Genomic DNA, 25091 nt, shown 5'->3' with positions numbered 1-25091 from the left:
GCGCTCCTCTCTCTTCTCTCTCTCCTCTCCGTTGGTTGGTTTCTTTCTCCTGTTGCTCTCACACAGTGGTGCTTCAGTTTTAGCAGTGGAAAACAGGTATCCATTTTATTTTATTTTTTTTATTACCCAGAATAAAATGCTGATGAACTAAGCTCCACACAAGCTTAGCTCTTCTTCCTCAACCTGGGGGCACAAGGAGAGCTCAGTTAGGGGAGTCCTGCTCACCCAGCCAGGCTTCAACCAGGCAGGGGACAGCTTAAACCAGGCAGGGGGCAGCTTAAATCAGGGGGAAGGGACAGCTTAAGCCAGGAGGAGGGGATAGTTAAATAAGGGAGGGGACAGTTATAATCAAGGAAGGGACAGTATAAATTAGAGGAGGGAACAGTTTAAATCAGGGCATGGGACAGTTTGGCTCAGGGGAGAGGCACAGGGGTGCTTACACTCTAATACTGTGACAGTCCCGTCACTCCACCATGTTGATAAGCTCGTTCCCCCTGGTAAGTTGAGTCCTGTGACAGCGCCACGTCAATCTGGGATTTAAACTCATCACCAAGGTAACTGTCCTGCAAGGGGAGAGGGGAGGGAAGCCTCAGCATCAGTGTCCAGCTCCAAGTGCAAGGCAGAACCAGGTTAACCATAAAGCTGAGAGTGTTTATGTTTTTTAAATCTGCTTTTTTGGTGCAGAATTTCCCTAAATTAAGAGTGTTTTGAGCTGTTTGTCAGCTGAAGCAACATTTCCCCTCCATGCCCCCATCAGTGCAGTGCAAACGCTGCAGCTGAGTCACTGAGAGCAGTTTCAGTTTCGTTTCCCTCAGCAGGGAGGAGGTGCAGGCACAGGTCACCACCACAAACCCCAGGCAAAGCTCCTGATATCCCGAACTCCACTCACCTGGGATAATTCCGGCTGGGAGAGCCCAGGCTGGCTCATCTGAGAGGGCTGGCTCATGGAGATGTAGCCCTGGGTCAGGGGGCCCTGCGAGAAGGGCTGGGACACCACGTCCTGGCTGGCCTGGCTGTTGGGCAGGTTGGACTGGCTGGCGCCAGGGATCCCAAAGCGGTTCTTCTGCCGCCCGCCGCGGCCCGTCTTCCCTTTGGGAGCCCCACGGCCTGGAACAGACCCCCAGAGCGGTGAGAGCCTGGCAGGCACGGCCTGGCCCCCCAGGAGCCCCCCGGGCTGGTTTGCCCCTCACCTGCAGCGGGGCCGTTGGCCTGGCCGAAGTAGCCCGGGGGCGGCATGGGGGGCATGACGAGGTTGAAGGGGATGGGAATGTTCATGGCAGTGACGTGGCTGGGGCCAGCACTGATCATCCCAATCTGGTCGTGGGTCTGGAAGTACATGTTGGATGGACGCCCTGGGGAGAGAGAGCACAGGAGGGGCTGCAGGGATTGCTCCAGCAGCAATGGGAGAGCACAGGAGGCGCTGCAGGGATTGCTCCAGCAGCAATGGGAGAGCACAGCAGGGGCTGCAGGGATTGTTCCAGCAGCAATGGGAGAGCACAGCAGGGGCTGCAGGGATTGCTCCAGCAGCAATGGGAGAGCACAGCAGGGGCTGCAGGGATTGCTCCAGCAGCAATGGGAGAGCACAGGAGGCACTGCAGGGATTGTTCCAGCAGCAATGGGAGAGCACAGCAGGGGCTGCAGGGATTGCTCCAGCAGCAATGGGAGAGCACAGCAGGGGCTGCAGGGACTGTTCCAGCAGCAATGGGAGAGCACAGCAGGGGCTGCAGGGACTGCTCCAGCAGCAATGGGAGAGCACAGGAGGCACTGCAGGGATTGCTCCAGCAGCAATGGGAGAGCACAGCAGGGGCTGCAGGGATTGCTCCAGGAGCAATGGGAGAGCACAGCAGGGGCTGCAGGGATTGCTCCAGCAGCAATGGGAGAGCACAGGAGGCACTGCAGGGATTGCTCCAGCAGCAATGGGAGAGCACAGCAGGGGCTGCAGGGATTGCTCCAGGAGCAATGGGAGAGCACAGCAGGGGCTGCAGGGACTGTTCCAGCAGCAATGGGAGAGCACAGGAGGGGCTGCAGGGATTGCTCCAGCAGCAATGGGAGAGCACAGGAGGCACTGCAGGGATTGCTCCAGCAGCAATAGGAGAGCACAGGAGGGGCTGCAGGGATTGCTCCAGCAGCAATGGGAGAGCACAGGAGGCACTGCAGGGATTGCTCCAGCAGCAATGGGAGAGCACAGCAGGGGCTGCAGGGACTGTTCCAGCAGCAATGGGAGAGCACAGCAGGGGCTGCAGGGATTGCTCCAGCAGCAATGGGAGAGCACAGCAGGGGCTGCAGGGATTGCTCCAGCAGCAATGGGAGAGCACAGGAGGCACTGCAGGGATTGCTCCAGCAGCAATGGGAGAGCACAGCAGGGGCTGCAGGGATTGCTCCAGGAGCAATCCCCAAGCTCCCCCTGCCAGAGGCAGCAGTGTCTCTGCCTCGCTGCTGATTCCACACCTGGGAATTCCATACATCCACCTAACACAGGCTCATCCACAGCTCCTCCTCCTCACAGCAGCACCTGAGATCCCTGAAATGCTGCTCACTCTCCTTTTCCCCTTAGTTTGCACCTGCTCTGCACATGTCAGGCTGGGATTTATTTACAGAGAGCCAAATCCAGGCTCAAGACTCTCAGCCCTCAAATCCATCCCAAATATTTTCACTTGCTAAATTAAATTCCAAACATTTCAGCCCTCAAATTCATCCACAGCATTTTCAGTCCTTAAATTTGTTCCATTTTCAGCCCTTAAACTCATCCCAAAAATTTCAGCCTCAAATTCATCCCGAATGTTTTCAGCCTCAAATTCATCCCAAACACTTCAGTCTCCAATTTACCCCAAATATTTCAGCCTCAACTTCATCCCAAACATTTTCAGCCCTCAAATTTATCCCAAACGTATTCAGTCCTTAAATTCAATCCATTTTCAGCCCTTAAACTCATCCCAAACATTTTCAGTCTTCAAAATCCATCACTTCCAGTTTTCAAATTCCGTTTCTGTAGTTTGAAGTTTAAACCTTTAACAAATTCAAAATCTGCACAAGTTTAAAAGCTCTTAAGAAGTTTCAAGGTTTGAAGTGTGTAAGATGTGACCCCTCAGGGGCTGGTTAGGGGAAAAATAAAGCTTTAAAAAGTGAATTTTGGGGATTTCCTTTACCTTGGCTGCTGCGGTCGTAGACAGAGCCGGGGATGATGGCCTCGCGTGCATCATACATGGCAGTGGTCATGAAACGGGCACCCTGCAGGGATTTTGGCAATTAGCATCCATCCTCATTCTTTCCCCTCAGAAAACCTTGCACTGCACCCTCAGTGGAAGCTATTTTGGGTAAAAATCCATAAAACTCCCCAGGTCGCACAAATGTTGTGGAAATTAATTCTAACACATAGAAAACCTTTAATTATTATTTCAGCCACATCCTGAACACCCAAAGTAAGATTTTCCAGCAGCCTGTCCCAAGCTGTGAGACATTTGATGAGTTTTCAGTCTATTCTGAGGCCCTGGCAATTCCCTTGCTCCATTCACTGTCCTGTGGTGGCTGCCAAGCTCCCCCAGTAATAATCTGTATAAAACTTGCAGCTTGAGGGTTAAAAGTGAGTTTTCCCTTTCTACACAAACCAGTTCCTTCATTTCATTTCATTCACCTCAAGATTTGCCCCCAATAAAATCCCGCAATTAAAGAGAAATGATGAAGCTTGCTCAGCCCGGGGACAGCAGCAGCTGCTTCCCCTGCAGTCACGCTGCACCAAAAGGCAGCAAAAATGGAAACCCGTGGGGGTGTGAGGCTGTGTGGGTGGCTCATTGCGCCCATTCAGGGTTAATTAAGGCATCAGGGCTAATTGGCTGCTGTCAGGAGCAGGGTCACTCACAGGGTTGATGGTGTTGACGAGCTTGCGGGGTTTGCTGAACTGCATCAGGCTCTCCCTCAGGTTGTTCAGGGGCCCCTCCACCAGCACCTTCTGCTCCTTGTAGTAATTCAGGAGGTGATTCCAGAGGGGCTGCTTGGACAGGGCCTTGGGGTTCCCCACAATGATCACCCCGTACCTGTGCACACAGAGGAGCCAGATTCACTGCGGGATTTGTTACAAGGACGTTGAGCAGAGCAGCCCCTGATTCTTCTCTCTGGGAGCTGCAGGAGGAGCCTGGTGCAGCTGGAACTGCTCACAGCAGCCATTCCAGATGTGGCTCAACACCTGGGAGGAGGCTGCAGCAGCACAGAGCTCCTCCTTCAGGCTCGCTCTGTGTCCCACCAAACCCCCAGGGCTGGATTTGGGGCTTGGGAACAGCAGGGAAGGCAAGGGCACCGTGCTGGGCTCCGCCTCAGCCTCTCTGCAATCAAATTAACTTAAAAAAACCAATTGGGCACAAAATGGTTGTGGAAGTGATAAAGCAGCAGATGAAAGGAAGGGATCTGTGCTGGAAATGGGAAGGACATGGTGATTTCCCAAATGTACTGACGCCAGACGGTGGCAGGGGCTGAGATGAGAGATAAAAATGGCACAGAACGGTTTGGGTTGGAGGGACCTTAAATCTGATCCAGTGCCACCCCTGCCACGGCAGGGACCCCTTCCAGCTGCTCCAGCCTGGCCTTGGGCACTGCCAGGGATCCAGGGGCAGCCAGAGCTGCTCTGGGAATCCCACCCCACCCTCAGAGGGAAGAATTCCTTCCCCAGTCCCCCCAAGGAAGGCACTCCCTGTGTCCTGTCCCTCCCTGCCCCACCTGGCTCTGGTCAGGGCCACGTTCAGCCTCCGGGGGTCGTTGAGGAAGCCGATGCCCTGGTGCTCGTTGGCCCTCACACAGGACAGGATGATGAAATCCTTCTCCCTGCCCTGGAAGGCGTCCACACTGGCAATTTCCACTTCCTGCAACACAGGAAAACACCTCAGGCACGGAAGCAAAACAGCTCTGCCACCAGCAGGCACTGCCAAAGGGCCTGGCCAGCACTGAGCCTTCCATCAGCTGAGAAAAATGTTGTTTTTGGAGGGAGGAGTGATTTGGTAATTCCTCTGGGCACTGAGCAGCTGCCCCAGAGGGGAACAGGGAGTCTCAGTTCAGGAGAAATTCCTTTCATGTTCAGCTTTATGGTCCTCCTGTTTCCCAAAACTGTGCAAAGCAGCTCTTTGCTGCTGAGGACGCTGCCAAAAAGCTCTGACTGTTCCAAAATGTTGGAGGATGAAACATCCAAATGAGCTCTGAGAAACCTCAGTGAGAGGGACACATCATTCCTGGCACAGGGAAAAATATTTCCACCAAGCTTCCCTGCAGTGAAAACACTGCTCAAGTTCTCAATCTTGCAAAACAAGATCATATTGAACACAAAATTGTCCTGTTTGTAGCAGCTCATTTTTCTGTTTGGTGGAGGAGTTCCACTGCTGGCAGGATGTGTTCCCAAGCACATAAACCGTGTGGCCAGCAGGATTTATGTGCTTGGTTTCCTGCACGTCCCTTGGCACTGAGGGCTGAGGAAGGCACAAGGTTTTCCACAGTGACCTCTCCCTTCTGTGTCTCACAGGATTTGTTACAACCTCTTTCCACAGAGATTTCAGCAGGCCTTCCTCCTTTCCCCGTTCCCATGGGTACCTCCTAACTCTTCTCCTTGCTTCTAACCACAACCAACTCAAAACCTCAAAAAATTGATTGATTGATTAACCAAAACCAAGTCAAAAACTGATCAATATTAACCAAAACCAACTCAAAAATCGATCTATATTAACCAAAACCAACTCCAAAATCGATCTATATTAACCAAAACCAACTCAAAAATTGATCAATATTAACCACAACCAACTCAAAACTTGATCGATATTAACCAAAACCAACTCAAAAATCGATCGGTATTAACCAAAACCAACTCAGAAATCACAAAGGCTGAGCCTGAAGATGGAATAAACACGAAAACCATTGAGGATTTCCTTTTGGGCTGTGTGCAGCAGTACCTGGTAGAGCTTGGTGTGCAGGGAGCCACTGAACTGCATGTACTGCACCAGGTAGGAGCGCTGGCCCTCGTAGGGGGTGATGATGCCGATCTGGTCGGGCTTGGCCCCAGCCTTGAGCAGCTTGGTGGTGATCTTCTCCACGTTGGCAGCCTCGGTCCTGCAGGGGCACGGCAGGACAAGGAGGGTCAGGCCAGCAGGACTCAGGTTTTAGCAAGTTAATGGGGTTGAAAAGGCTCCCACGTGAGGGTGCTTCAATGGAAAGATCAATTCTGCTCAAGCACTGCAATTAATTCAGCTCCAGCTCCTCACTCTGGACATGCACAGAGGAACTGGGGCCAAAACCAACATCCCAAAGGCCTCAGAACCACACAGACTTCACCTCCCCCTCCTCAGCACTGCACAACAAACAGCAAAATCTCCTCAGTTCCAAATGGGATTTCTTGCTGCAGTTAAATGTACACAAGGAACTTTTACAATCAGCATCATTCCAAACATCCCCCAGATCCTTCAGCTGCTTTATCTTCAAGCTTTAAATATAGAATGTTTTGAATGTCAATGCCCCCTATCAGGCAGGCATTGTGCTGTGTGTGTGTGCACAATCTGCTCCACTGTATCCAGTCTTGCACATGCAGCTCAGGAAACAGACTGAGATTAAAAATATCTCACTGATATTTTGTTCACAATTTGGGCTGGTTTCCCTGCCAGGCACGTGAACAACCATGACCCAAGAGGAGCAGATTTTACATTTATTTGTTGAAAAAAAAGGTTGAATGTGCAGAAAAAAGGGATAGGATAAGAAAAAGTGCATTTCCATCCCTTTTGAAGTAAATCTGAGATTCAGAATTCTGCTTGAAGAGTTACTGGAATTCAAAATGTGACTTGATCAGCAATTCCTGCTGGCCCAAATTCACCCACATCAGGCATTTCATCACGGCCTGCTCCTTCTCCACCCAGTGAGGTGAGGTGGTGCCTTTTCCTCCTGGTTTGCTGTGAGAGGAGCCCAGGGAACAGCAGCTCTGAAAAGCAGCTGGGGCTGCAAGCCCTGAGGGAGGCTTTTATCACACCACAAATGAGGATTTATCCACGAGGAGCCACCAGCCCTGCCCTGCACGAGGCCAGGGCAGAGCCCAGAGCTCACCTGTTCAGGTAAGAGGTGCCTGAGCTGGCAATCTCCTCCTGGCCCTGGGTCACGTAGAAGAACATGGGCTTGTCAGGCTGGGGCCACTGGAAATCAAAGCCTTTCTTCACCCTGTCAGCTGAGGAGCACAGCAACAGGAGCAGAACAAATCAGCAACACCACTCGGCAATTTCCATATCAAAGAGCCTCAAAATGAAGCGTGATGCAAATTTTTTTATTAAAAAACCAAACCCAGATGAGAGAATGCCTGCTTTGATCCCTGCTCAAGATTTGCAGCTCTCCCCAAAGGCTCAGAAACCTTTAGTGTCACTCTCTTTTCAGGTATCATTTTCATAGAAAATCTTATTCACTCTCCAGATTGTTCCAACAGCACCAACACCTTCCAGGCCAACAATCAGAAACTAGCAGCGCTGACCCTAAATGAACAGGGCTGACCCTAAAATGAACAGGGCTATCACAAAATGAACAGGGTTGAGCCCAAATGAACAGGGATGACCCTAAAATGAACAGGGATGACCCTAAAATGAACAGGGCTGAACCCAAATGAACAGGACTATCACAAAATGAACAGGGCTGATCCCAAATGAACTCAGCCAGGTTTCTGTGATGGAAAGGGAAACACTCGGTGTGCCTACACTGGCAATGAGGCTGCTCAGTGCTGCTCCCTGCTGCGTCCCCACAGTCCATTCCTGCTGCCCTGGCTGCCCCAGCGCCCCCTTACCTGCAGTGACCCCGTTCTGCAGCGAGCCCTCGTAGAAGATGTTGGAGGGGAAGGCGCTGAGCGCGGGGTGCATGCGGTACTGCACCTGCAGCCGGATGGGCCGGATGCCCAGCACCACCAGCCTCTCAAACAGCGACTGCGACAGCCCAGCCTTGGCTGCCTTCTTGCACATCACCACAGGGCCCAGCTGGCAGTGGTCACCCACCAGGATCAGCTGTGGGGAGGTTGGGGAGAGCTCAGTTTGGTGCCTGGAGGTTGTTTGGAATAACAGAAATATCCTACAGGAATATCCTATAAAAACGGGGCATCGTAATTTGGGATGGGAGGATCTTAAATCCCACCCCGTGCCACCCCTGGGGCACTTCCCACCATCCCTGGTGGCTCCAGCCTGGCCTGGGGCACTCCCAGGGACTGGGCAGCCACAGCCTCTCTGGGAATTCCATCCCAGCCCCTCCCCTCCCTCACAGAAACGATTTCCCCTAAATATAAAACCCAAACCCACTCTCTGTCAGTTGAAACCATTCCCTGACATATTAGGAATTAATCATTCCAACTTGTGATAGGCTAAAGCTCTCCCCAAAGGCTCAGAAACCTTTAGTGTCACTCTCTTTTCAGGTGATCATTTTAGATTAAAATCTTGGTAACTCTCCAGATTGTTCCAACAGCACCAACACCTTCCAGGCCATGGAAACAGAAACTAGCAGCGCTGACCCTAAATGAACAGGGCTGAGCCCAAAATGAACAGGCTCAGCCCAAAATGAACAGGGCTGAGCCAAAATGAACAGGGCTGAGCCCAAATAAAGTCAGGTGAGTTTATGTTCTAGAAAATGAAGAATGCTGTGTGCCTGCACTGGAAGGTGGCTGCTCAGTGCTGCTCCTGCTGTGTCCCCAAACCCCTTTCAGGGCACCCAGGGCTTTACCTGCTTTGCCCCCAGCACCACGGGCACCATGCACTCGGGCTCGGTGGCCTGCGTGCTCTCGTCGATGAGGATGGAGCGGAACTGCATCTTGGCCAGCCGGGGGTCCCCAGCTCCCACACACGTGCAGCAGATCACATCGGCGTTCTGGACAGCAGGGAGCACGGTTAGCACGGGATGGGGCACGGGGATGGGGGCAGCATGGATTTGGGGGATCAGCCCCAGGGATCTGGGGGATCAGCCCCAGGCCCTCACCATGAGCAGCTCCCGCTCCGCCGTGCGTTTCAGCGCCCGGTAACGCTTCTCATCAGCAGAGGAAAGTTCTCCAGTCTCATCCTTGAGCTGCTGCAGTTTCTGAAGCTCTGGCATGCTGAAAAAAACCCCAGGAATTTTGCTTTACAGCCCAACCAACTCTGTAGGATTGCAGTGCAAGTGATTTGTAACTAAAGTAAAATAAACCCATCAAGCAAACAGCAGTGACGGCACCCCTCAGCTGTGCCCACCACAAACACCAAACCCAGAGGTTTTTCCTCATTGCTCACCTGTCCATGTTCCTGATCTGGTTGTGCAGGGCCAGGAAGGACACGGGGGAGTCGATGGCCTCGCGGCTCTTGGCACACAGACGAACCACCTTGAGGCCAGTCTGGTGGATCTTCTCTGTCAGCTGATCCACAGCGATGTTGCTGGGGGCACACACCAGCACAGGCCTGCCAAAATCAGCCAACAACCTCAATAAACCGGAATTTCTTTCCACCAGACTTGCAATAAAATAAAGTAGTAACACACCACTAAAAACATGCACCGAGCCCAAGTCTCCCCAGACAGTACAGTTCAATGACACAAATTATTTTTGTTTTTTAATCAAGGTGATTCTTTGCATGAATCAAGCTCAAGCATGAAGGCTCAGAGAGCAGCTCTCACCCGTTGCCCTGCCTGGCCAGGTGATACACGATGGTGGCTGATGTCACTGTTTTCCCAGTGCCAGGGGGACCCTGGATAAGGCTCAGAGGACGCTGCAGGACGGTCTTGACAGCATAAACCTAAAAAATAAAAAGGATTTATTGTTATTTAACATTCCCAGCACAGGGTTTAAGTTGTTTAACCTCTATTTCTAAATCCTTTCTGTCATCCTGGGCACAGAGAGGAGATGAGGTCACCTGAGAGTGGTTGAGATCAGGGAGTCCCTGGGCTGTGAAGCGTTTTGGCAGCTGGCATTTGATGATGACATCTTCCACCTCATGGCCCAGCAGTTTGTGGTAAATGTACCCAGACACCGAGGTCTCGTCCACTGCAAACGTTTTCAGAGCACTCTGCATCCTGAAATGAAGGAAAAGCAGGAAAATTATTCCTAAAGATCAGTGTGAAGCACCCCCAGGGGTCCTACAGCAGGTATCAGACACAAATGGGAAAGAGAACAGCCAACACTCATTAACAGAATTAAAATCACAGAAATACAGAATTAACAGAATTAAAATCACAGAAATTACACTCTGAGAACTCAGATTTTGCTTTTTCCCCACGTGAACATTACAAGGTATTCCCAGAAAATGTGGACAGGAACAGCAGCTTTGGTGACACAATCTGGGACAGTAATTTCAGGTGCAAGAACCTGTGACAGGAATTTAGGTGCAAGATTTGAAGAAAATTTGCAGCCATAATGAATAAAATAATAGGATCAGAGGAGATAATAGTAATAGGATCTATTACTAATAGGAAATTCTAATAATAGGATAAGAAGCCAACTCCTGGCTTACCAAACACAGACTTGGCTGAAGCCTCTGGGCTCCACAGCCAAATTTTGATATTTTAACAGTTTAAAGCGATTTCAGGAAGCTCAACTGTAAAATTGTTTTTCTTCTTCTGTTTCAATTATTATTACACATAAGGTAAATTTCTCCCTTTGATGTGTTTGCAACAAACCCTTCAAATGAGACCAACTGGCCATTTTGTGCATTAATTCCATTTCTGAACCAGGCACCAGGTGCTCACCACACACTGGGATCTCTGGTGGCTGCTGCCAAACCAACACAAACCTTTTGGTTGGAAAACACTCAGTGAAGGCAAAGATCAGAAGTGTACAGCGAGTGCCTGCCCAGCTGTGAGGTGCAGCCTCCATACCTGTCAAAGGAAGTGGATTTCCACACAAAATCCACCTGGAAGTTGTGGGTGACCTCCACGGGAGCTCCCACGCTGCTCCTCAGCTCGATGGCGATCTCATCACCATAATCTGTAGAACCTCGTTAAGTAGTAATTTCGAGCAAAAATTTGAATTTTATTCTCCCCAATTTTGGTGATTTTCTCCAGCAGTTCCCTCCCCCAACCAGCCCGAATTTTAAATTAGCAGAGAATTACTTTTGGAGATAATGAATGGCTTGTTCCTGACTCCAGCTTTGGGCAGCCCTGCTGAGGCTCCCCAGGTAAAGGATACTGTCAGGAACTTTGATCACGTGCCCAATTCCTTTCCAGAGGGGGGCCAGGTCTCCCTTGTACCTCAGACAGATCTCATCTCCCTGCATGAGGCGCATGTCTGCAAAGGAAAAGGGGAAAAAAGCTCTGAGCAACCACAAACCCTTCCAGAGCCTCCCCAGGCCAGCCTCAGAGTGCTCCGAACTCTGCTTTTATTCAGAAGGTACAAAAACCCCTGACAAAGAGACAGCCCAGGTGTCCTCACCTGAATCAGTCTTTGGCAAAGTGAAATAAGCAATTCTCTTCTTGTTCAAGCCCAGGTCCCACCTGACTGTGATGTTATCTTGGGTCTGAGGGTAAAGAAAAGAGCAGCTTTTATTCTCCTGAAGAATTGTTTGCCAACCACCACAGTCCTGTGCTTCAGAACAGTGCAGAAATGACAAAACTTTCTGTTCCCATGTCACCAAAATCTGTGTTCATTCCTGTGCTGAGTTCACAGCACCTGCAGAAGGTGAACTCTGTTCTGAGAGCTAATGATGAGAAACAAAGTCCTGCTCACCAGCTGTGGAATTCTCCCCCAGTTCAAACACCCAGGAAATGTTTCCAGGAGCTCTCAGAACTCCCACTGCCCTGCCAGGGACCTGCAGCTTCTGAGGGGAACAAACAGCTGCACTTCTGGGGCACAAGGTGGTGTTTGGGAAGGAGAACTTGAGCACAGCAAAGGTCAGAAGCGCTCAAGTGTTTTAAGCTCCTAAAACCCCTCACTGTGAGGATTTTCCTCTCCTCTCCCTGCTCTCACAGCACCATCACTGCTGATATCCCAGTGCTGCTACACCACAGCAATTCCAACATTTATTTATTTATTGCACTCAGGGTTTTGTGCTGTGATTCCATGTTTGACCCCAGCAGTGTCAAGAGTCCCTCAAAAGGAAAATCTCACACATTTTACCTGAGATTCCTTGAGTTTCTTGTCATAATCTGCCTCAAGCTTGACCAGAGGACCAAATATATTTTGGTATTGATAAGCATCTTCATATCTAAGCAGGACATGCTGGGGTTCCTCATCAACGCCAGGTTTTTCCAAGTCTTCGAGGGTTGCAGATGGATTTTCCTGGAAATAAAAGCAGAGATGTTTTGTTTCACACTGTGAAGTATAAAATTTGACAGCAGGACTGGTAAAATTGCGTTTTACTGATACTGGGAGTGATATCAAGGTGGAACCACCCTTGAAGCTACACCAGGGAATTACAAATCATATTAAACACAGTTTAATTTTAAAGGATGCACAAGAAACCTCTCAAAACCCCCATAACTGAATGAGCAACAATTCCCTGCACCACTTAAAGCAGAACTATTTGGAAGTCTTGATATGAGCAAGGAAAGCTGGTTTTCAGCTTGGTGAAGCTTTCAACAATTCCCTGAACATTCTGAGCACTGCAGGATTTAAACCTTGGGGGATTTCTGCCTTCCAGAGCTCCTAGAACTCTTGTCCTCCCTTGAAAACAACCTCAGAACTGGTGAAACCAACCCCTCAAAGGCCAGGCTGTACCTTCCAGAGCTCCTCCAGCTTGTTGATCTGCTGGGCCGTGATCTGGCGGGCACGGAGCTGCTCCTGCTCTGAGGGGATCTTCACCAGCCACGAGAGGAAGCAGCGGTCCTGGATCAGGGGCTGCCACTGGGAGCTGTCCCAGTTGATGTCCTTCAAGCTGCTCTGGCTGGCACAGGGCTGCCTGCAGGACCAAGCACAGCCAGCAGTTGTGACTTCACACCAGTCTGCTGTGGAGGGTGAAAGCTGGGCTGGTGTGCCCCGGAAACTGCTCAAAAACCAGGGAAAACCCAAGCAAAACAACCCCAGGCTGCTGGGAAAATCCATTTCTCAGTTCTTTCAGTATTGTGAGAAGTGTTGCTTGGGTGTTTCCAGGACAATGCATTTGAAATATTGCATGTGACACCTTTGGAGGTGGTTATACTCCATGAGGACTGTGCACACACAGACCAGAAAAAGAGCTTATTTCCCAAACAGAACTTCCTCCACAGAAATACAATTTCTACCAGCAACCACACAGTGACAGCACCCAATTAAAACACTCACAATTATAAATTTTTAGTTATGACTTAGCCTGTCAGAACAATTTCTGATTTACTGTGGCCTCAGATGACTCTGTGAGCTTAGAGAAAAACACCCTGAGTGAGAGTCACTGTTCCATGCTCCAGAGTCACTTCCTGAACGGAGCTGTGCCTCTTCCAAAGCTCAAAACAGAGGAAAAACACCTTCCTTCCATTAAGGAATGCAGAATTTAGGAAAAAAATACTTTTCTACAGCACTAAGATGTTTGCCCAACACAACAGAACTCCCTTTGCTGCATTATCCACCTGCACCCCTGAACTCTGTGCGACCACCTGAAGGAACAAGGGTGGCAAACCAGAATATAAAATGCATTTTGGGCCAAAAGGCAAGCTAGGGCTGCTGTTTATGAAAGCAGCAGAGGCCTGTCTGACCTGCAGAGCAGAACCACCACGGAGTCAGCCTTGGCTGGGATGAAGCCCAGCAGGAAGACGTTGCGGCAGCCGCAGTTGTAGCACTCCAGCACCGTCTCTCCCAGGGGCCCGTCCTTGTGCAGCGTCACCTCCTTGCACTTGGCTCTCACCAGGTGGTTCACAATGTGGCTGCAGGCAAACAGCACGGGTTACAGCTCACATTACAGCTCAGTTTACAGCACTTCCACACCAGAAACACCTCTGTTAGCAATTGGTAACACACTGATAAATCTATTTATTGTGGCACACACTGGGGAGGATGTGGCTCTTTCCATCCATGCATGCAGGGAACATTGCTCAGTGCACGGGAGCTCCGAGAGTGAAAGAAATGGGTGCAAAGTTGTGTCTGGCTCTCCATCCATGCAGGGAACATTGCTCAGTGCACGGGAGCTCTGAGAGTGAAAGAAATGGGTACAAAGTTGTGTCTGGCTCTCCATCCATGCAGGGAACATTGCTCAGTGCATGGGTGCTCTCACAGTGAAAAGAGGAAATGGGTACAGAGTTGATTTTCTGTTTCATGGTTCCATCCCTTACCTGCCAGAGGTGTTCCCACGGCCGTTGCAGAACCATTTCTTGCTGGTGTTGCAGTAAACCACACAGGCAGGGTCGTGGATCCCACAGTAGCTGCAATTGCAAAGGGAAAGGCAGCGAGCGAGTGGTTATTGCTGAGAGGAAAATCCAAACCCGGGCTCTAGCTGGATTTACAGGGCACAGAAATAAAGGGGAACGGAAACTGGGGAACATCAGTGCTGGGAGAAGCACCAAACAGGAGCCAAATTCCTGCTGTGAGTCACAAAGATTTTAATATTTAATTAATAATTTAATATTAAATATTCTCAATATTTAATATTCCCATCACTGGGGTGGCTGAGCCTGGGATTTATCCCCCAGGGAGCTCTGAGCTGGCCAGAAGTGGACATGGCAGCTCCAAATCTGTTCAGGACCAGCACAGGGAGCCGTTCCCAGGCCCCTGCCCCTGTCCCCTCTGGCAGCCCCACCTGCAGGCGTGCACAGGCAGGTCCTTGGTGTAGTAGGTGTCCTCCTCGTCCTCCTCAAAGTTGAGCTCTGCCAGGAGCTGGCTGGTCTTGGCCACGTTCTCATCCACAGCTCCATTCTGCAGGATCCCATCAGGGCCATTCACCTGGATTGGGGCGCACACCCAAATGAACCCCAAATCTCAGGTGGCACTGAAAACCCCCACAGAAAACGCTGCCAAGAGCACTAAATGCACACCACTACAGAGGGATCCCCATTACCAGGATTGGCTCCTGTTTTCCAGGATTATTTCACTCCAGCTGATAAGTTGGGATACAGTTTCCAGGAGGAGATTGCTTTCCTGCAGATTGTGTTTTTCCACACAATCCCACAATCAATACCTGCTCCATCACCTCCTGTTTCACAGGATTATTTGAACTCCAACTGATAAGCAGGAAAACAGGGAGATTGCTTTTCTGCAGTTGCATTTTTCCACAGCCTTACATAACAAAATTCCATTTCACCAATTCCAGCAGCTGCTTTCTCACCCTTCTTTTTATCCCAGGGACCTACCTGGGAACAGGAATTTCCCCCACCTATTCCTGTACCCACCATGGGCTGCCAGAATCACAGAATTCTGCAACATTTGGTGCTGTCTCAGCAACTTTCCACCCCCAGCCTTTCTCCTGACCAAACTCACTCCACTTTTGGGCACTTTTAGCACCAGGAGGTGCGGATGTCACACTGGGATTTTGGCATGGCCACTGCAGCTGCTGCCCCTTGGTGTCCTGGTTTAACTTCTCCAGCCCTGAGGGGCTTCAGCACCTCAATACTGAGTTGGGAAAGACCCCAACATTTGGTTTATTCTCTGCCTTCTTTAGCCAAGATCCCAGCAAAAGCTGAACAGGGAGAAGTTTACCTTAATCCATGTTAATTTTGAGTGGGAAATGTGGGAAAGGGGCCACCAAAGTGACTGGGATATTCACAGCACAGCTGAGGGGAGGGCTGGGGTCATTTCCCTATCAAAGGGATAATTAACACTCCCAATGTTTGTAAAGTTAGGATTTATTTATAAATTTTAACCAGCCAAATAGGACAAAAATCACTCAAGGCCTTTGTCTCTGAATACAATATTTGAACAACTTGGGTTTAATGCAATTTCTCTGGGAGGTGCAACTTAATTCTGACAGAAAGCTGAGGACACAAAACCTTTTGTAAAAGGCATCAAAAAATAAATTTAAAAGTTGCCCTCTTCAAGCTGTAACGAAGCAAACTCAGCTTATTCCTCATTTAGAGAGATCCACATTAAAAATTTAACAGCCAATTGCACGAGTTAAAGTCCAAAGCCAACTTCCCACTTGCCCTGAGCCATCAGGGCCTGCCCTCAAAGCCACCAGCCCTGCAAATGAAATGAGGAGCATTTAAATACAATAAAATAAATAAATAAATAAATGGGCTGCCTTTTATTGGTGTTATCTCCAAGCTCTGCCTTTTAATAGGAACAATCAGCCCAAAGGAACTGAAAGCGCAAAAGGGAAGACGGAAAAAGGAATCAAACCCCACAACCCCCTGAGTGGGGTGAGGGCAAATCCCACCAGCTCGGTGTGGAACAGACTCTGCACAGGTGTCAGCACATAAATGCACACTTCAAATCTCCATTTCTTCCAATCTCCAATTCCAACTGATAGAGCCATTCCAGAGAAGATAAACAAGGCCAGATCTGGCCCAGGTGGGATTCAAAGCCTAGAGTTGATCTGAACTCCTTCCAAGCATTCCCAGGCATTCCTACCCCACAATGTTATTTTAAGATTGGTTGATTTTAATACATTTTTAGCTGCCTTTGTGTTTTTAAAAAAGCAGCAAGGTTTGGGTTCGGTTTGGGGTTTTTGAGGCAGAAAAGGCAGCAGTGCCAGGGGCAGGAGGCAGCAGTGATGTCCCTGGGCTGTGCAGAGCAGCCCCAGCCCTCGGCAGGCCGTGCACGAGGAGGTGACTGCTGCACACCCTGGTGTGATGCCAGCCCTGCACTGAGCCTGGCACGGGCAGTGCTGGTGCCAGGGGGCACTGCTCCGCTCCACATGCACGAGGAGGTGACTGCTGCACACCCTGGTGTGATGCCAGCCCTGCACTGAGCCTGGCACGGGCAGTGCTGGTGCCAGGGGGCACTGCTCCGCTCCACATGCACGAGGAGGTGACTGCTGCACACCCTGGTGTGATGCCAGCCCTGCACTGAGCCTGGCACGGGCAGTGCCGGTGCCAGGGGGCACTGCTCCGCTCCACAGAGTGTTGGCTGCAGCTCCTGGCGCGGCCAGTTTGGCAGCTCCGGGCTCAACACTGAGGAGCCACAGAGCTGCTCCCAAACACCGCCGGGGCTGCTCCTGTGCTGGCCCCAAAACCTTCCTGGGACACCAACCAGGCCAGGACAGAGCTCGGGGACAGACACCAGCGGGGCTCAGGGAGCTGGGGCTGCTCCAACCCTGGGAATGCCCCTGGAGGGGTCTGGAGCAGCCTGGCACAGAGGGGGCTGTCCCTGCCTCTGGGACTTTCAGGATTTGGGTTTTCCATCCCAAATCAGGCCGGGATTGTGGGATCCTGCTGCCTGTGGGTCCCCAGGTGGGCACACACAGGGCCCCAGGGGGGCACACACAGGGCCCCAGGGGGGCACACCTGCTGCTCCTCACCCAGCTCTGCTTTCAGGTGCCACATCCAAGCTGCAACAAGAACCGTAAGTGCACCTGAGCTCCAGCAGGATCAGTGCCGGCACAGCCCCACAGCGAGGCTCTGGCACCACCCCGCTGCTGGACTCCCCCCACAGCCCAGGGAGCCCCCAAACCCCCTTGGGGCCGGCTGGCAAAGGCAGCTGTGCCGTTCGTGCTCTCCCTGTCCCAGCCAGGGCCGTTCCCGTTCCCCTCCCCAGGAGGAAGTCGGGAAAGCCTCGCCCGGGAGGGAGCGGCGCCTCCAGACGGGACCTGAGCGACGAGGGCTGGTCCGGCCCGCACAGCACGGCCTTTGTGAGGGCTGGGATGGAACCTGGCCGGGCTGGGAGCTCCCCGGGAGCCGGCTCACACACACCGAGGGGGAACGCAGAGAACCCGGGGGGCTCTGGGGTGGGGAGGGACCCTAAAGCACCCCAATAAACCCAGGGTGCTCCTTGGGCACTGCAGGGATGGTTTGGGGTGGGAAGGGACCCCAAAGCCCAGCCAGGGGCACCCCCTGTGATCCTGGGGCGCTCCTTGGGCACTGCAGGGATCCAGGGCAGGTTTGGGGTTCCAGGGGCACCTTCCCTAATCCCGGGGTGCTCCTTGGGCACTGCAGGGATCCAGGGGTGCTTTAGGGTGGGAAGGGACCCTAAAGCACCCCCCAATGATCCCGGGGTGCTCCTTGGGCACTGCAGGGATCCAGGGGCTGCCACAGCTGCTCTGAGGGGATGTGGTGGCACAATAATTGAAAATCCTGCTCTGAGGATTTTAAATTCCTCCTAAAACACTTCAGAAAATCGATTCTTGTGTTTGCTTAATTCCAGAAAACAATGGAAATACAGTGTCCTATAGAAAATATTTGTGCTCTACTCGTACTTTTGGCTATCGACCATTAATCAATTGTAACACTATTAAACTGTTAATTAAATATATAGAGAAAAGACATTCTTTTTAACTAAATACATCAAATTTTCCTACAACATGAGGTGCCTTGCATTGCTCAACTCATCTTAAAAAGACCCCAGAAACAGCAGAGCAGAAGTTCCCACCCCCAATATTTCTCAGCTCCAAATACATTTTTTTATTTAATTGGCTTTAATTATAATCACAGGGCTAATATTTCATTAAGCGAATCCTGATCAATTGGAGAAGTCATTATTTAAGATGCCAAAAAGAACGACAAACTTCAATTATCTGGTGAGGGCAGCAAAAATTTTGCCCAGAACCTTTTCAAAACCCAGATGTTGTGATTTTATCAGCCCTGAGCCCTTGAGAGGGGCAGGTCTGAGCAGATCCTGGGCTTTGTTTTACTTCACTCCACCTCTCAGAGTCCCTCCCCAAAAATGGCATTTCTAACGTCAAAGTGAGCTCCAGGATGACCACAAAAGTTTGCAGAAACTCAAAACCACCCTGATTTTTTTAAAAAATCAACATAAAATCCCTTTCTTTTAGCCAGGAGACAAAACCAGTACCTGAAGGTGCTCTCCAGAGCTTTTATTTTTTTTTTTACTTTGACTTCAAAGGTTTTCAAACATGTTTAGACAAAAAAAAGGCCAATTAATAATCCTCTTGTCTGGACTTTCAGCTTATGAGGCTGATTTTGGGGTGGTTTTTCTTCTCCTCGGCCACAGATCCCTACTGGGAGCTCTGGAGTGATCACAACCCATTAAAGGTTTAAAATTACATGTGATTAAAATTCCCTTTTAATGTACAGTCACAGAGATTTTACTGCTGGCAGAAAACAATTATGATTTTATGGCTAAACTGGATCAATTCTACCAAATCCAAAAGGTGCAAACAAACAGAAAATAACCCAAAACTCTGAGCTCTGACTCACAACCACAGCGACCTGAGCACATCCCTGCTGTCACCGAGCACTTTCAGGCACAAAAACTGATTTAATTTGAGCTGGGGTAGCCCCCAGGACAGGGGAAATCCTCCCTGAGCGCTGCCCTGCACACCCGTGGAGCTGCTGTGCTGCCCTCAGACCCAGCTGGGGCAGATTTGCGAATAAAAGCACAAAAAGCAGGTCCAGGATGGTTGGTTGGGGATACAAACCCACCCAGAGCTCTCAGCTCCTGTCTGAACTCATCCCTCAGCGTGGGTGATGCACAAGCATTTCACGGTTAATAATGGGATTTCTGTGAGGCACCTGAGTATCCCATGATCTTCAAACTGGAGCAAAGTGTGGCTTTTTTAAAAATACGGGAGAGTTCTCTGGTGTTTTTGTTGTTTACTACGGGCACGCTGAGATTGTTATCTCCATTTGCAGCACTTCTTGGGAGCTGTAATCCCAATTCCTCCCCTGCCTACGAGCTGTGAGTTGCTAAATAAATACAATTTCATTCTCTTTTGGGTACCAGCCACCAGCTGTAATAATAAAGCTGTAAAAACCCCCAAAACTAAAAGCTGCTTTTGAGCCACGAGGAAGCAGAGCTCAGAACTTGTCTCGGGCCTGGCCCTGCCACACAACCCCCAAACAAACCAGCCCAACAACCGTGCGGCAAAGAAAGTGGAAACTGAAATAAAAAACCAACATTCACAGCAATAACAAGAAGAACTTAACGCGTATTTTAGCGAGGGGAAGTAAAAAACCCTAATTTCCTCAGCGCCCAACTTCCGATGAGCAAACAGCCCCAAACCCCGCGTTTGTTTTAAGGAGAAAGATCCCGAACTGACACCCGGCCCCGGTGGTTTTCCTCCCCCTATCGCAACCACATAGCTATCGCGACTGGGCCAGCCGGCCCGCGTTTCCTCCCCGAACAACCCGCCCGGGTTCCGCCTCTGGGGCTCCCCCACACGCGGCTGCCGCTGCCCGGCGGGCCCGAGCGCCCGACCCCGCCCGCCCCTTCCGGACCCCGCGCCCGCCGCCCCCGGCCGGGCCCTCACCTGCGCTTCCAGCGGGCCCGGAGCGCCCTGCCCCGCGCCCGGGGGCCCCTGGCCCTGCGCCGGCCCCGCCTGGCCGGGCCCGGGCGGGGTCTGGGTCTGGCTGGGGAGGGTGAAGTCGGTGAACTCGAACTCGGAGCCCTGCGTGTCGGCGCCGAGCAGCTCGGCCTCCTCGGTGTCCAGGAAGGTGAGGGTCTGCGAGCTGGGGCCGTACGCCTCCACGCTCATGGCGGCGGCGTTTCCTCAGGCCGGGAGCCTTCGTTTCCCACCCCCCCCCCCCAGCCCGGGCCTCCCCCTCAGCGAGCCCGGGCGGCCGCGCTACGCGAGCGGCGGGATCCGCCGCGCGCACCAGGCCGCGCGCCCCCCCCACACACAAAAACGAACCCGCCGCCGCCGCGCTCGGGCCGCTCCGCCGGGCGGCTCCGGAGCCAACGGGCGGGAGAAGGGAGAGGAGCGGGGCCGCGTCCGTGTGTCCGGCCCGGTCCGAGCGTCCGTCCGGCCGCGGCCGCCGCGCGCCAGGCCCGTGAGCGGTGACGCGGAGCGCGCGCGGGGGACGCGCCGACGGCAGCGCGCGCGCGCGGGAGGGGGCGGGGGGGTGACGCACACGCAGCACGTACGGGGGGGGGGGGGGCACGGCGTGGCCGCCAGGGGGCGCGCTGCCCTCGTGGGGGCGGGGCTTGGCTCTGAGTGACGGGTGCGGCGGCCAATGGGTTGTTGAGATGAGGGGGAGGGAGAGGGAGTGCGCGCCCCGCCCGCCCAGCGCACGCGGAAGGAAGAGGCGGGGTTTGGTTCTGAGTGATGGGTGTGGCGGCCAATGGGCCATCGAAATAAGGTTAAAGAGGGGGCTGGGGCGTGTCCAGAGCCGCCTGGAGGGGGGATACCCTCCCACACACACGGGGAGGGGCGGGTTTGAAACTGAGTGACAGGCGTAGCAGCCAATGAGAGCGAGAGGGCGGGAGTGCGCGCTCCACCCACCATCGCCCACGTTGTCGGGCGGGGTTTATCTCTGAGTGACGGCCGTGGTAGCCAATGGGTGCTTGAGATTATGTGCGCGCTGTTCCTGGCTCTGAGTGACGGCTGTGGCAGCCAATGGGACACCGAGATGAGGGGCGGGGGCTGAGGTGGTGGAGAGGTCACTGAGGGGGGTGTGGGGGCACTGGGCACTTGTGAGGTGCTGAGGTGTGGAGAGGTCACTCTGAGGGGATGTGGTCCTGGACAGGTCACTCTGAGGTGGCACTGGGCACTTGTGAGGGGCTGAGGTGGTGGACAGGTCACTCTGAGGGCCCGAGGTCCTGGACAGGTCACTCTGAGGTGGCACTGGGCACTTGTGAGGGGCTGAGGTGGTGGACAGGTCACTCTGAGGGCCCGAGGTCCTGGACAGGTCACTCTGAGGTGGCACTGGGCACTTGTGAGGGGCTGAGGTGGTGGACAGGTCACTCTGAGGGCCCGAGGTCCTGGACAGGTCACTCTGAGGGGATGTGGTGGCACTGGGCACTCCTGAGGGGATGGGGAGGCCGAGGTGGGTGACCCTGTGGTGACCATGGGGTCACTGTGCCCACCTGAGCTGCCAGCTCTGCCTGTTCCCTTGGAACTGACCCCCTGTTGGGGTTAAGTGGGAATTAAGGATGGGGAATTTTAGGAATTCCTGCTCCAGCTGTAATTCCTGTCACACGTGCAATAGCCCTGAGTGGAAGCTGAGCTGCTCTGGGCCTGCTGGACTGGGGATTCTCTGAGGCCAGAGAGGGGAGCACCACAATTCTACCTTTAAATACAAAAAACTTTGGATTTACTCTCATTCCTTCAGATCAGCACACAACAAATCCCTTTTAAGAGAAATCTGTGTGTTGGGAAAGGCTGGATATTCAGTCCCTCTTCCCTTCCACGTTGAGATGCAAATATATATCTTATAAATAACTTGGATTTTATATTGCTGCTTTTGGTGTAGGATAAAGCCCGGCCTGAATCAACGTGTTCCAGATCTGCAGCTGCTGGGCTGAAAAGATGGAGACTGGAAAACATCCCTGTCCTGGGAATATTGTGCAGCAAAAGGAGGGGAAAAAACAAATCCAGAGAATCCAGTTCTGCAGAGAAACTGAATTAATCTCGGTTTTGAGTAGAATAAACTGTTCAGACCAAAGAGAACGGGGAGAAAGCATGAAATAACATTTGAGGATGAAAGTGGAACCAGAGTGGGGTGGAAAAAAAACCAGCACAAAGCCAGGTGGCTGCTCGCTACAAACACTTTTATTTATTAATAAACACAACACACTCCCGACATTTGGCTGCTTGACAGAATCCTGAAAAGTCTTGGCAAGGGATCAGAGCTGTGCCGGGTTCCTGTCCCTGCCCAGGAGTAACGGTGCGAGCTGGAAATGTCCCTGCCATGCCAGCACAGGGGATGCGTCCCCTCAGGGTGCGCTGGGGACACTCTGGTGCTGCTGTCTGAGGTGCTGAAGCTGCACGGCCTGCCTGAGCTGGGAACCCAAACTGGTTTGAACTGGGAGCTGGGATTCCCTTTATACCAACCCAGAGCACAGACACCGTGAATTTCGGGATAACTTTGCTCCATTGCAGCGCTGCAAGCTCAGGGGGCACTCGGAAGCCTTTCAGGATAGAATGGATGCCCAGGCAGGCTGCAGAGCTCCCAGGCTGTGTTTTTGGGGTGATTTGTGCAGGTTTTCTCCCTCAGATCCGGGCTGCTGCAGAGGAGAGAGAGGCTGTGACTCACCGGGCCTGAGTGCTGAGCAGCCGGTGTGGAATTGGAGCAGGCAAAACCTGGCACAGTTCCCTGCAAACCGTGCTGGGCTCCCCGTGTCCCTGCAGACCAGCAGGGGGGATTCACCAGAAGAGCAGCAACACGGGTGAGTTAATATTTAAAAGGCATTTTGTGCTTGCAGGAGCGGCAGCGCGCAGGTGATTGTCCCCAGGGGCTGTGAGGGAAATGCCGGTGCTGTGAGGAGGAGAGGCCTTTCCCTGGGCTGACTGCGAATCCAGAGCAGCTCCGGTGCTGTGAGGGAGGAGAGGCCTTCCCTGGGGCTGGCTGGGACTCCAGAGCAGCTCCGGTGCTGTGAGGAGGAGAGGCCTTTCCCTGGGGCTGGCTGGGACTCCAGAGCAGCTCCGGTGCTGTGAGGAGGAGAGGCCTTTCCCTGGGCTGAATGCGAATCCAGAGCAGCTCCGGTGCTGTGAGGAGGAGAGGCCTTTCCCTGGGCTGAATGCGAATCCAGAGCAGCTCTGGTGCTGTGAGGGGAGAGGCCTTCCCTGGGGCTGGCTGGGACTCCAGAGCAGCTCCGGTGCTGTGAGGGAGAGAGGCCTTTCCCTGGGCTGAATGCGAATCCAGAGCAGCTCTGGTGCTGTGAGGGGAGAGGCCTTCCCTGGGGCTGGCTGGGACTCCAGAGCAGCTCCGGTGCTGTGAGGAGGAGAGGCCTTTCCCTGGGCTGAATGCGAATCCAGAGCAGCTCTGGTGCTGTGAGGGGAGAGGCCTTCCCTGGGGCTGGCTGGGACTCCAGAGCAGCTCCGGTGCTGTGAGGGAGAGAGGCCTTTCCCTGGGCTGAATGCGAATCCAGAGCAGCTCCGGTGCTGTGAGGGAGAGAGGCCTTTCCCTGGGCCTTTCCCTGGGCTGGCTGGGATTCCACAGCAGCCCCGCAGCTCCGGTGCTGTGAGGGGAGAGGCCTTTCCCTGGGCAGCTCCGGTGCTGTGAGGGGGGAGAGGCCTTTCCCTGGGGCTGGCTGGGATTCCAGAGCAGCCCCGCAGCTCCGGGATCCTCCTCCATCGGGGCAGGGATGGGATTGGTCTGCAGCAATCCCCAGCCATGGAGATAAGGCTGCTGACGTGAGGGGGCACAGCCAATGGAGCCCAAACGGGGGAAAATGGGATATTTTTACCCTGGGATGGATAAAAATGGCTTAGGGGGAGGTGAGGGTGGAGCAGGGCTCAGGTGGGCAGGGAAGCTCCCACCCAGGGCAGTGAATGCACCCAGGGTGTTCGTTAGGGACTATAAATAATAAATGCAGCAAATTAATCACTTTTTTTCCCCCCTGCTCTGGTCATATTTTTTTTATTTTAAAAATCAGAGAATTCCAGGTTGGTTTGGGGTGGAAGGACCTTCAATCCCATCCATTCCCATGGCAGGGACACCTCCACTGTCCCAGGTTGTTCCAACCCCATCCAGGCTGTGCTCGGGCACTTCCAGGGATGGGGAATCCACACCAATCTCTTCCAGTGCCTTTCATAATAAATAATTCCATCCAAATTCTCCATTTTCTTCATTTTCTGTCTCTGTTTATTGCCCTTTTCTTTCCTTTTCCCTTAAAACTAATCCTAAATGAACATGCCTTAAAATTTTACTTATTTCACCTTTATTGCCTTTTTCTTTCCTTTTTCCTTAAAACTAAATGAAAATGCTTTAAAATTTTACTTATTTATGAATACCAAGAAATGAAAGAACCGACCAATTGGTATGCAATTTATTGAATACCAATAAAGGAAAGAACAACAATGAAAAATGCTTTTAAACAGATTTTTTTTGTCTCTATGCTGACAAAATTCCAATTTCTTTTTTTTAAGGGTTAAATCCATAGGGAAAAAATTGGGATTGAGTTTTTCCTGTGCAGCTGGGCCATTTCTCCTGAGCTGCCACGAGAGGGACACAGAAGGAAAGCAAAAGGAGCTGGGAAGGGAAGAATCCGAGGAGCAGCTCGAGGTGGGATCACAGCAGCACATTTCCCTTTTGTTTGGGAATCACAGCATTCCTACAGCTCCCCTAAAACCCTAAAAAAATCCCTAAAATCCTAAATTCATCCCGTAAAATCCTAAAAGATCTTCACGGATAACGGGATAAGAAATGTGAATAGTTAAAATGAGGTTTTTTCCCAGATTTTCCTCATTTCCCCT

General features: G+C 52.1%; 2 protein-coding genes across 4 annotated transcripts in view; one reads left to right on the top strand and one right to left on the bottom strand.

Annotated features, from left to right (window-relative positions):
- Positions 1-6258, top strand: part of TMEM161A (transmembrane protein 161A) — a 119663-nt gene extending 113405 nt beyond the window's left edge. For both annotated transcript variants that reach the window (XM_054286600.1, XM_054286601.1), the window contains exon 13: positions 6249-6258. The gene's annotated coding sequence lies outside the window, so the exon portion shown is untranslated. The remainder of the gene's footprint in view (positions 1-6248) is intronic.
- On the bottom strand, positions 93-20487 carry UPF1 (UPF1 RNA helicase and ATPase). Of its 2 annotated transcripts, none has more exons than XM_054286597.1 (24): positions 20205-20487; positions 14643-14785; positions 14179-14268; positions 13606-13773; positions 12656-12836; positions 12056-12217; positions 11372-11456; positions 11129-11227; positions 10819-10936; positions 9858-10017; positions 9622-9740; positions 9243-9407; positions 8956-9070; positions 8704-8847; positions 7784-7997; positions 7063-7180; positions 5925-6081; positions 4708-4850; positions 3857-4031; positions 3147-3228; positions 1191-1352; positions 890-1107; positions 441-563; positions 93-183 (listed from the first exon to the last, which is right to left on the bottom strand). In XM_054286597.1, the coding sequence occupies exons 1-23, from the start codon at positions 20427-20429 to the stop codon at positions 444-446; spliced, it is 3363 nt and encodes a 1120-aa protein (XP_054142572.1). In that variant the 5' UTR covers positions 20430-20487; the 3' UTR covers positions 93-183; positions 441-443. The 2 variants fall into 2 exon arrangements, with proteins under 2 accessions (XP_054142572.1, XP_054142573.1); XM_054286598.1 differs by having other exon boundaries at positions 10819-10927; positions 20205-20486.
- Positions 20488-25091: the final 4604 nt, after the last annotated feature.

Source organism: Melozone crissalis, unplaced genomic scaffold (assembly GCF_028551555.1).
Source record: "Melozone crissalis strain CALT ecotype California unplaced genomic scaffold, PUWL_Pcris_2 ptg000054l_1, whole genome shotgun sequence".
Lineage (NCBI taxonomy): Eukaryota > Metazoa > Chordata > Aves > Passeriformes > Passerellidae > Melozone > Melozone crissalis.
Note: the sequence above shows the minus strand (reverse complement) of the source record. Positions and strands in the feature narration are given on the sequence as shown.